This window comes from Protomyctophum bolini (genome assembly GCF_963924005.1).
Source record: "Protomyctophum bolini genome assembly, chromosome: 19".
Taxonomy (NCBI): domain Eukaryota; kingdom Metazoa; phylum Chordata; class Actinopteri; order Myctophiformes; family Myctophidae; genus Protomyctophum; species Protomyctophum bolini.
In genome coordinates, this window is record NC_137880.1 from 20008700 (window position 1) to 20021645 (window position 12946).

General features: G+C 40.9%; 1 protein-coding gene across 3 annotated transcripts in view; it reads left to right on the forward strand.

Moving 5' to 3' along the window:
- The window catches only part of ryr3 (ryanodine receptor 3), a 162907-nt gene that overhangs the window by 122356 nt on the left and 27605 nt on the right, over positions 1-12946 (forward strand). For all 3 annotated transcript variants that reach the window (XM_080790176.1, XM_080790177.1, XM_080790178.1), the window contains 6 exons: positions 1983-2070; positions 2274-2369; positions 3819-3986; positions 4579-4638; positions 11317-11451; positions 11911-12023. In XM_080790176.1, coding sequence (XP_080646302.1) covers positions 1983-2070; positions 2274-2369; positions 3819-3986; positions 4579-4638; positions 11317-11451; positions 11911-12023 — 660 coding nt within the window. The remainder of the gene's footprint in view (positions 1-1982; positions 2071-2273; positions 2370-3818; positions 3987-4578; positions 4639-11316; positions 11452-11910; positions 12024-12946) is intronic.

A 12946-nucleotide genomic window follows, 5' to 3' on the forward strand; every position in this document is an offset into this window, starting at 1 on the left:
ATGGCCCGGGACTGGAAGATGCTTGTCGATATTGGCCAGCAACTCATTTTTCCACCTGAGATTGCTTCCACCAACCTTAGGCCAGACATGGTACTCTGGTCCCCTTCACGCAAGTCTGTGTACATAATAGAGCTCACAGTCCCATGGGAGAACTCTGTTGAGGAGGCCTATGAGCGCAAGAAACTGCGATACACAGAGCTGACAGCAGACGCAATTCAGTGTGGCTGGAATGCAAAAGTATGTCCAGTCGAAGTGGGATGCAGAGGATTTGTGGCTTCTTCCACCATCAGGCTAGGCTACTGAAGGAACTTGGCATCCATGGACAGGCTCTGCGGCAGACAATCAGAACACTTTCTCAAGCAGCAACCCCCCCACACACACACACACACACACACACACACACACATCTGAGAACTCCAGTCAAACCCCTCAAACATGAGGGCATATGAGGTATGCGGTCAGCTGTATGGCTGGCTCAGGGAAGAGGACGCCCCTGCCTTGTTTTTGTGTGTTGTCTTTGTATTCTGTGTTTTTAGTCTATGCGTTTACTTACTGTTTTACCTATGTACTGTACAGCACTTTGTGGCAGCTATGGTAGTTTTAAATGTGCTTTATAAATAAAGTTGAGTTGAGTTGAGTTGCATAGTCTCGTGGGAGGCAAATCTCAATGATTGGGCATGGGACACAAGCTAAGGCTTGATCACCCTTTAGCTGGCCACCTTTGATGAGGGTGTATAGTGTTGGAAGGCCGAAACACCCGCTGATTCAAAGGCACACTACTGAGGATGTGTCCCAAAATTGACATCATACCCTAGTTGAAATACACCTCCTAATGCCACTCTTAACATCAAGGTAATCTCATGTGAGCCCACACCATCTATTGGCACAATGGACAGTCTTAACATCACGTCCCGTGTTTTATGATTCTTTAACATCTTTCAGTACCAGGGTCTTTAAAGGGTCTTTTTACCAGCTGCTTGGAAAGCATGCTGGTCAATATTAGCTTGTGAAACTTGTGACCCGAGATCATTTTCTGCTGAGTGTTGCCAAGCCTGCATATTTCCAGCCTAATTAATTCACAGTTGCTTGCTGGTTTGCTTATTTCTGTCACGACAGTTGGCAACACTGGGGTTGCCAAGCCTGCATATTTCCAGCCTAACGTGGATTAATTCACAGTTGCTTGCCTGGTTTGGTTTTTGGAGGCTGCTTAGCTTATTTCTGGAACGACAGTTGGCAACACTGGCAACCATACTGCCGAGTACTTTTGATTGCACACACACACACACACACACACGCACACACGCACACACGCACACACACGCACACATGCACACACACGCACGCCTGGAAGCCACGCCCACTCCACAGTGTGATCTGAGTCCTCAGGAGATTAGAGAAACAGTGGACAATAGTTGGTTTGTGCCCAAATATTTTACGATTAGACAGTTCGCATTGGCTATTTCGCCCCAGTCCCAGAACCTGTGTGAACTGTGTGGTGCAACTCCCCTCTCCCCCCACCCCTCCTCCTCCTCCTCCTCACTTAGATCTATAGCTATATGTTGGCTCATATGGGGACCAAAGTTGGATAATATTCAGTATTTCGGAGCTACTGTATGCCTGTTTGGATGAGGGTTAGGTGTACAGAAATGCAAACCAAAGATTGCAATAATGCTGATTTATTTTGCTTCGCGCAAGGAATCCAAAAGTATACAGTTAAAAAATTGTCATAAAAAATAAAATAAAAAGATAATTCAAGAAAAGGAAAACAATCAATTTACTATGCCTAATTCAAGCACGCCAGTTTAGAGATTATCTGACACCACTGACTGTGTAGCCACAAGCCACAGCCAATGACAATCCATTCATCCAAACAGAGAAGACAGACAACTGTGTCTGCAGTCTTATGACCTTCAGCTACAGTAGCGCACATGGAGCTCAGTGAGAAAAGTTATATTGTAGTTTGTTGTTTATGTCCACCCCAGGTCTAGGTGGTTGAAGGAGCCAGTAGATGACTCAAATGAGCTCTTCAAGATGGTGGCTGAGATCTTTATCCTCTGGTGTAAATCACATGTAAGACACGTTACAACAAACTACTATTCTGCAATACTAGGTCAATAATAGAATAGCATTATCAGAAATCATATTGTAATTTATAATTATACACTGTCATAAAGAATTATACAGCAATAATGACAGTAATGCATATCATACAAAACAATCACAATGTCTCTTTGTCCTGCATTCTCTTGTTCGCTCTCATCTTCCACTAACAGAACTTCAAAAGAGAGGAGCAGAACTTTGTGGTCCAGAATGAGATCAACAACCTGGGCTTCCTCACTGGAGAAGGAGGCGCGGCCAAGATGTCCAAGGTACATGACAAGATAACAAAACATATAACATAAACATATATATATATATATATATATATATATATATATATATATATATATATATATATACACATGTATATATATATATATATACACACTGGGCTGTATTTTGCGTGTCTTTTGTACCAGGTCTTATTACTTAACTTAAGACCTGGAGGCGTGATCAATGCCAAAGAGTATTGACCACGCCTCCAGGTCTTAAGTTAAGTAATAAGACCTGGTACTTAAGACACGCAAAATACAGCCCACTGTGTGTGTGTGTGTGTGTGTGTGTGTGTAATGTAATGTGTATGTATATATATATATATATACACACACACACACTGTATATATCGTACATTCTTTGATTTGGCTATTCAAAAAAGCATGGAAGATTTAATCAAATCTTTGAATATACTTTTTTTTTTTAACTCCAATCTTTTCTTCTGTGGTTCCCTGGAACAAAATATTTTAAGATGGGGGTCTGTGGCCAAATACATAATTATGGGGGTCCCAGTTTGAGCACCACTGATATAGAAACATAGGTTTTTCTGAGAACTGTTCAGCCTCAGGTCTTAATAGGATAATTGGATCTCTCCAGTATTATCGGTCTTCTCCAGGGGAGACTTCAAGCGGTCACTCACCACCCCAGCCACAATCGGCAGCGGTGTAAACACATTGTTACTGGGCTCGTGAGTGACCCCTTCATTCCGTCAGAACTCTGTCCCGTAGTAATGAAGCCAAGGATGGGAGGCAGATACGTCTTCAGTCCCTCTGGGTCTAATTGAGGATCTTTGTTTTTCCTTTCCCATCCTCACTATATGTCAGCACTTTGGGGAAACCGGTACACCTAAGTGTCCCATTTTCTCTTGGCATTTCGTAGCCATTGCTAATGATAGTAAAGAAACCCATTAACGGCACTTTAGTAATGGCATGGGTGTTGAAATTATGCCTTGCTGTGTCTGAAATGTCTTTATTAGGAGTAACCCCCTTTGTGTGTAAATGGGAGACGTCTTACACGGCAACTAATAGTTCATGCTTCCTTAATTGAACTGCACATTTTATGACTGGTTGGTTTGCTTGTGGACATGTTCGGCACGAGATATGAGTGAGGCCATTTGTCTTGGGCTTGGCCTAACAGTCACTCAACTAGCTGTCAGAAGGATAAGTTTGATGTTTATGTGCACCGGCAGAGCCAGTCACTATTTTTATTTCAACTCTTGGGGGACATTCCCTGTGATTGCTTGGAGTGGAGGAATGTTCCTAAGCTATACTGAACCCTGTGGGCTAGCACGCGCACACTGTATTTACATTAACCCAAAGCAACACTATTTTTGTGGATTGTTGTCTTTCAGAGTATCTTCTCATACCTTCATAGTAAACATAAATGTGTTGTATATTTGACCTGGTCCTTGTTCACTGAGGCCATTAATCCCTACCCCCCTGCAGGCAGGCGGGGACCAGGAGAGGAAAAGACCACGTCGTCGTGGGGAGTACTATTCCGTCCAGACCTCCCTTATCGTGGCCGCCCTGAAGAAGATGCTCCCCATCGGCCTTAACATGTGCACGCCAGGTGACCAGGTGCTCATCTCCCTGGCCAAGATGCGCTACAGTCTGGTAAGCCGGTTGAATTTCACTCCTGTCATAATGGAGCGAGTGTGATAAATGTGCATTAATTGTCCCAGTGCTAGCGATGTGTGTCGATGTGTGTCAAACTGCCGACACATTAGTTTCTTATGCTCCAATGAAAATCCCAAAATGGCGGACCAGGAAGAGGAGAACGATACAGGAGCGCAGATAATGTGGAAAAATCCTCTAGAATGTGAGTGGATGGGAGCTGTTTTTTAGCGATGACGAGATTTCCTAGTTCCTGTTTTCAAGTCAAACGGTGACTTGAAAACAAGTCAAACGGTGACTCAGTCAAACGGTGACTCATAGCTTAGATAAGAAAACAAAAAATCTTGTCTTTCTCGTGTTTGGCACTGAGTTTTGAAAGCGTCTTTAAATTTAACATCTGTTTTACTTATTTGTAATTCATCATAAAGCCTTACGTGAAACGGCTGAAAACGTGCTACATCCATTTGAGAAACGGTGCTCTAGCATGGCTGTCCAGTGTCCATCATAGTCCAAGATTACCAGACAGTATTAATGTAAAACAAACAGTTGGTCATCCTCTGTCAAATGTCCTTTGTCCCTGTCCCAAAAACAGAAAGACACAGATGAGGAAGTGATGGACCACCTGAGACAGAATCTCCATCTTCAGGACAAGGTAGGCTAAATATGAGATTATCTCATTCATTGATCTTAGTCCCCCCCTGTGGTGCCTATTGTCTGTATGTACTGTACAGTCCATTTTGTGTGAAGCTGGGAAGGTTACGTTTGAAATGTAACCTGTTTCAGTTTACTGATTATCCTCCTATAATTGTAATAGGTAATACAAACACATTTGATTAAGCAATTAATTTTAGTTTAGTGTCTAACTAAATGTTTTCAAAGAGGATTGTGTATGTACACTTGTACAGTAGCAAACTATTGTGCTAGCACAACACTTGGCAGGAGTGCTCAAAGGCATTTACTGTCAAGAACCTTTTACTCAAAGTTTGTCAATATAACATAACATCAGGGAAGGTTGTAATGATTGTAATGATTTTACACCAATCATCAAAACAAACACACAAAGTGTTCTTGTCTGAGGACATAGTGTTATCTACTGTAACTTAAAGCTACAGTACATCCCCTGAAGTCTGCTGCCTGCACTTACCTGATCTTTACCCACAAGATGCCAAATGTGATCGTTCTAGACTAGAGTCTAGTATAGGTCATTTTGTTACATGTATCTAATTTGATTGGGTCACTGTGTTGAATGTAATTCATTACTTCTACATTTGAAGATGGTGTGTGCAATATTCTGTTGAGATTAAGCTGACTTCATTAGTTTTATGAAACATAAGTACATTATAATTAATTATGATGTATTATGATGTACTATGAATGTGATTATAATGGATTATAGAGCGCCGCAGTCCCGCCCCCTTTCAGAAAAGCGAGTGGCCCAGGAAGCCCCATGCATTCTCCCATCGGCACTTTTAATATAATTTATTTAAAGACGGTTACGCCGCGGACAAAGCCAATTCGGATCGTGACGAATCATGACAATGAACACAATATTTTGGGACGATCAAATCATTAGAAAGAAGAAAAGAAAGTCAGGAGACAACACTATTTGTTTTATTTTTCGTCTTATATTTTTCGTCTTATAGACTTTCTTTTCTTCTTTCTAATGATTTGATCGTCCCAAAATATTGTGTTCATTGTCATGATTCGTCACGATCCGAATTGGCTTTGTCCGCGGCGTAACCGTCTTTAAATAAATTATATTAAAAGTGCCGATGGGAGAATGCATGGGGCTTCCACTTCCTGGGCCACTCGCTTTTCTGAAAGGGGGCGGGGACTGCGGCGCTCTATAGGCCCAACCTTTAAGTAGTGTTACCTGGTTGTGTGTTCCACTGAGTTTATAATGTGTTATGACCAGCACTTATAAATTATATTATCATCATCATCATCATACTATAATTCTAACAATGTCTGAGTGTCTGTGTGTCAGAAACACCGCCGTAGCTCCTCATTGCCTGCACCCACTTTTCACACAGGCATTGACCATATGAATATGGAGGGCGTAACAAAGCCCTTTTTTTGATTTGACACATTAATGATTATTAATGAATTTATTAGTGAATTAAAAACGCACCGGGCGCAGTACCCCCCACAGGCAAATATCTCACAACGGGTAAGGGCTAGTTATTATAAATTATAATAATCCATAAACCTTGTTATAAATTGTTATGCAAGCGATAATAGACAGCATATAAACGCCTTCAGGATGATGATCCCCTAGGGCTTTATCGTCAGGGTTTATTTCTCAACAATGACTGCCGTGCCATCAATTAACCCACTTATTACACAGCTACTTAATAAATTAATGAATAAATTGACCCAAAAGTTAAAGCAAAACAAAGTATTCCATTGCTTACAGAAATATTAGTATTCCATTGATTTATGCCAGGTAGGCCGTCAGTCTAGGGTGCAACACGGTCACCTCGGAAAACAACAGGAAGTGTGTATGACAATTTTCGGTTACTACATTATCAAACACATTCTTGAGAGCAATGTTTAGCTGTAAATGACATTGTGCATTTGTTTACATGGCTGCCGTGTTGGATACAGCATCAAATCAAGCAGTGCAGCAGGTGCTCTGAGCCTTTGATTAGACAGCAGTCAGTTTATCAAGCTCATCGCTTATTATTATTATTGACCAATCAGAATCAAGCATTCAAACAAGCTGTGTAATAATAAGGGAATTATAATGCATATAATTACATTACATTTTAGACCCGACCTTAATATAAAGTCTTAACAAGAAGTCTTTATAATGTTCTTCTGGAGGTTGTTTTTTAAATATGTTTTAAATTTTGTTTATTTAACTTCACACTAGGCTTACCATCATCATGTAAATTATTATTAGCAGGATGTATAATTCTTTTTTTTTTTTTTTATAATATTTGTTTTATTCGGAAAGTGCAGTATAATTGTACATATAGCATTTCTACAAACGATATAAGAGCAGTTCCCAAGATTTTCTTCTTTTCTTTTTTTTCCCCACCCCTCTTCCCTCCCTCATCCCCCCTCCATGTGGCAACATCTCCAATGTCTCTGTATAGTATAGTCCTTTTTCCTATATAAGACATCGAGTCCACACTCAAACAGAGACAGGCACGTCAGTAATACTTCAGGTGGTACATTTCAGGAGGACAAAGAAAAAAGAAAGAGTGGGCGGAAAAAGACATAAGAAAACAAAAAACAACAACAACTAAAGTATATACATTTATGCTGAGGGGGACAAAAACAATATAGCTTTGGTCTTCGACCACGAGAGGAGGAGAGGTGTCTTATACATTTTATATTTATACAATCAAACAGCAGGCAATGAACCAGTGAGATTACACGAAGTCCGCTCTCAGGGGGGCAATATGCACAATCCAGTTGTTCCAAATTTGGTAGAAATTGTCTAATCTAGTTCTTAACATGTATGTTAATTTTTCCATTTTGAAGATGTCTAGGACTATTCCATGCCAATCGTCCATTGTGGGTGTGATTGGGGATAGCCATCTTCTTGTTATTGACTTTTTGCTGGCTGCCAAGAGAATCTGCAGTAGCTTTGTGTATCTCGACTGGTTAAGACATTCAATGTGGCCCAGGTACATGGTTGTGAAGTTGAAAGGTATTGGAGTATTAAATACTGAGCACAGTGATTTGTGAATATTGTTCCAAAACACCCCCAATTTGGGGCACCCCCAGAAAATGTGGAAGTGGTTGGCTTTCTTTGCCCCACACTGCCTCCAGCACAGCCTATCGTCCCCTTTGTATTTTTCCTGGTATGGGGTCTTAAAATATCTAATAATATTTTTCCAACAGTGCTCTCTCCAGTCCATAGAACAAGTTGAGGTAGACTGGAACTCCCAGATCCCTCCCCATACTTCCTCTGAGAGTTCAACTCCTGCGTCCCTCTCCCATCTCTCTTTGATGTACAACGTGCTTTCATTCTTAGCATCTGAAATGGCGCCATATAACTCAGAGATGGACTTACTTGGCTCCACTGTGAGAGCTGACTTTAATATGAAAAAGAATTCTGATTCAACTGCAGAAAACTCTTTGAATTTGCATTCTTGATTGATATAGTGCCGCACCTGGAGGTATCTGTAAAAGTCAGCCTGTTCCAGATCATGTTTGACTTGTATTGATCTGAAACTATCAATTTCAGTTCTTTGCATAAATGACATGTAAGTTGTGATTCCTTTCTCTATCCATGACTTAAATCTAATGTCGCCTCTATTTGGGACAAAGTCTGTGTCGAAGGCACACCATCTGAAAAGTTTCAACATTTTTTTTAAACCACATGACCTCACAACCTTTTGCCACACATTTAACGTATGGTTTATCCATGGGTTATTGATCCTCTCTAATCGGTCCGCCAAACCCCTGTCCCCTATTGCAGCCTGCAGAGGGAAGTCAGCAACTAGACCAAGCTCCAACTCCTTCCATCTCGCTTTATACCCCCTGTTACTCCAGTATAACAGAGGAGTTATCTGGGCTGCATAATAGTAATTTCTTAAACAGGGAAGAGCCATGCCCCCTTTGTCCTTTCTCAGTTGTAGGGTGCTATATTTAATTCTTGGTTTCTTCCCTTGCCAAATGAACCTAGAAATCCATTTGTCCCATTCTCTGAATTGTTTATCGTCCACTTCTACTGGGAGATTTCTAAAGATGTAAAGTAAGCGGGGAAGAATGTTCATCTTGACTGAACTTATTCTTGAGTTTAGGCTTAGGAAGGGGATTAGGTTCCATCTATGTAAATCAGATTTAATTTTCATCGATATGGGACCATAATTAGCTTGCCTTAACTTTGAAGGATCTTTCGTCACATTTATTCCCAAGTATTTGATTTCTTCGTTGTCCCATTTCAAATCATATTTTTCCCTCAGTCCCCTTGGGGCATTAAAGTTTAGAGCCATGACCTGTGTTTTAGAAGTATTGAGCTTATAACCGGATAGTTCACCATAACCTGTTAGTAGTGACATCAGTTCGTTAAATGACCTCTCAGGGTCCCCCCCTAAGTACACGAGGACATCATCTGCGAACATGGCAGCCTTGTGTTCGATACCCCCCATACTTATGCCTTTGACGGCTTCACTCTGTCTTATTAATTGGCCTAGGGGTTCAATAAATAAGTCGAAGAGGAGAGGCGAGATTGCGCACCCCTGCCTCGAACCACGTTTCAAAACGAAAGCATCAGACAAATCTCCATTAATCTTGATACGAGCTGTACGTTTGTCGTATAGGGTCTGAATAACTTTTATAAATGTTTCATCAAAACCAAATTTCGCCATTACTTTGTAAAGGAAGGTCCACCTTACGGAATCAAAGGCTTTTCTTGAATCCAGGGCTACTAGGATTGCTTTGGATTTGTCCTCAGTAGTTTGACTTAAGATGTGTAGTGACCTCCTAATATTGTCTGAGGTTTGCCGGCCGCACAAAAACCCTGCCTGGTCCAAACTTATGATGGAGGACAAAGTGTTCTCCAGCCTCCGGGCCATAATAGAGGTGAAAAGTTTATAGTCTAAATTTAAAACACTTATCGGTCGATAATTGTCACATTCTAGTTTATCTTTTCCCTCTTTTGGAATGACTGAGATAATGGCCTCCTTCCACGAGGGCGGGGCATCGCCTCCCCGCAGGATCCCATTGAAAGTATTGAGCAACAATGGTGACAACTCCGCTCTCAACGTTTTATACCATTCTGTGTTAAAACCGTCTGAACCCGGGGACTTCCCTGCTTTTAGCCTGGAAATGGCTGAGTCCACTTCTCCGCTTGTAATTGGTTTTATCAAATTTACATTTTGTGGGTCAGTAAGGACTGGTAAATCCAGGGAGTTCAAAAAAGAATCTATCTGGGTTTCATCTGCTGCTTGGGGTTGAGAATATAGTTCTCTGTAGAAAGTTTCAAAACACTCTTGGATTTTTTCTGCTTTGTTTTCGATATCCCGGGACACAGGATTTCGTATTTTATAAATTGTGTTTTCTTCTTGTTGTTTACGCAGTTTATAAGCCAGATATTTAGCTGATCTACCACCCGTCTCATAGTATCTCTGTCTTAGGAAAAGAAGCTTTTTGTGAGTTTCTTGTGTATAGATGTCATTAATTTCCCCCTGCGTTTTCCTGATTTCCTGTTTCAAGTTGGAACCTGCAACATTACTGTCAGCCACCTGCAGCTGTTTTAATTTATTTTCTAGTTCCAGCAGCTTTTGCCTCTTGAGTTTTTTTTGATACGAGGTTAGAGAAATGATTTTCCCCCTCATTACAGCCTTTAATGCGTCCCACAATATTGCAGGTGAAACCTCCTCCGAGGTGTTCAGCTCTAGATATTCTTTAATATCTTTTTTAATCTTTGTCAATGTAGTCGGATCATTTAATATGTATGAATTTAGTCTCCAGAGGGTTTTTCTAGCTTTCCTCTCCAGGAGCAGGGACAGATTAACTGGACTATGGTCTGACAGGTCAATTGTTGCAATGTTGCAGTTCCTTATCTTGAATCTGTCTGAGCTGAACATGAAAAAATAATCTAGCCTAGCATATACAGAATGTGGGCATGAGTAGTGAGTGTACTCTCTATTGCTAGGGTGCAGTTCTCTCCACACGTCAATAATACCCAGTTCCACCATTAGTGAGTTCACCTTCCTACTAATGGGGTTGTTCTGATTTGCTGTGCCTGAGGAGTCTTTTTTAGTTAACCGTATGTTGAAGTCACCCCCCGACAGGACCACCCCCTGAGAATTGACCATTAAATCAAAAATACGTCTGTATAGAGCCCATTCGCTTCCCGGTGGGATGTATACATTTATTATTGTTATCAATGAACCCTCTATTTTTCCTGTAATCTTGATAAACCTTCCCTCGTCATCCCTGGTTTCTGAAATATGTTCGTAGTTAACTGAGGCTGAGATGAGGGTTGCAACCCCTCTCCTATGGCTTGGAATATTAGATGATGAAAACACATGTCTAAAACCCATCTTTTTTAATTTTTCGTGCTCAGATTGATTCATGTGTGTCTCCTGAAGGAGAGCGATCTGTGCCTTTTCCCTCCTTAATTTAGCTAGTATCTTAGACCTTTTAATAGGATTCAAAACCCCATTTACATTGAAAGAAATTATTTTCACCGGCTCAACCTGCATATCTGTTATTATGTGCAACGGTCAACACCCCTCCTCTCTCCTTAAATAAACAAAAAACCCTCAGCATAAGGAAAGAAAAAACAGTCAAAATACACACAAAATAATAATAGGATGTATAATTCTAATAGAAGTAGCGTTATGATACTGTGATTGTGTTGTAGTCTGATGACCCAGCAGTCCAGTGGCAGATGAACTTGTACAAGGATGTGGTGATGAGGACAGAGGAGCCGGTAGACACAGAACACACCGTCAGCAGGGTCCAGAGCCTCTCTGCTGCTGTCTTCCACCTGGAACAGGTCCAATCACACACTAGAACATCTTAAAGACCCGTTATATCTAGTGTCGCAGTGGAAATAGCTCATCTATACAAGCTCACAAGCTTGTAGATCTGCTCTTTTTGGCGTGTGACACCTGCGTATAAATCAGGCAATACATTACTACTTGGTAATCATAATTACAGGTTAAATCCTTTCATCATTTGTCACACGGCTGTCTTGTTTGAAAATGGCAGACTTTTTTTCAACTGAAAACAATTTAACCTTTTATTTGGTCAATTGAAAAGCTTCATTTTCATCATGCGACACATTTTACTGGACATATAATACTTTAACCATGTTCATCTAGTTTGTTAACCATTTAATCAATGGTTTAAACTAGTAACTAAGTAAGTAATGTACTTAACCTCCAATTTCGCGGTACTTTTATTTTACAATTGCCACAACTGCATTTAACGTTGTAATTTCTTGATTCCTAAGGTGGAGGGTCCTCTGAGAAATAAGAAGGCCGTATGGCACAAGCTTTTGTCGAAAGCACGTAAGCGTGCTGTGGTGGCGTGCTTCCGCATGGCTCCACTCTACAACCTACCCAGGTGACTCCCACGCACGGCCACATCCGGCACGCAACCGGAACAAATGCTATCACCATCCAATGTCAATGTTGATACGCAAGGATTGTATATGACGAACAATACAAGTAAAATATGGCTCAGTGTCCACTGTCCATCTAACTGAACGTAACAAACTGTAAAACACAGTAAAGTCATCTTAATTCTTCTATTTTGTAAACTGAGAGTGTACAAATATAGCCAACTGGACTCAAACATGTCCTCTTGGTTACATGTTGTACACACAAACGCTGAGGATTTTACTGTGTAATTTCTTGATTGTGTGCCCATGTGAAAAAAACCTCATCGCCCCCCCACCCTAACGACATTCTCTCCTCTGTGTTGTTCACATGCATAACACCACACCCCACCTCCCCCCACCCGCCCAGATACAAAAATAATAATTACTTCCTCAACGGCTATCGGGAGGTTTGGCTGGAAAGGGCGTTCAAAGCCTCCAGTTTTGACCGTCTGTTCTCCCTGCTGACGGTAATGTTGCAACTACGGGGCGAATGCTTCATCTCTCAATACACCCCCCTTCCCCAGCTCCCCTTCATCCACCAGGCTATGGACTGACCTCCACCTAGCAACCAACTGTCACTGTATGACACTGTTGATTCTGATTGGTCAGCCAGAACAAATTGAGTGTTAAATGAAACAATGAATCCTATTTCATATAATGCTGTTTAAGAATGAAGATAAAGGAATGGAAGATGGGGAGAAAAAGGGAGGAAAGAGGAGGGTAAAGGAAAGGAAAGAAAGAGTTTTATTATAGCAGTAACATCCATGTTTACACTTTTGGATGTAAATCAACACTCAGGATGTGTTTTACTGTTTTCACAATTCACTGTTAATTTTGTTGACTAAGACTAAAAGACTAAGATTTTGATATTTAGTCTAAACAATTT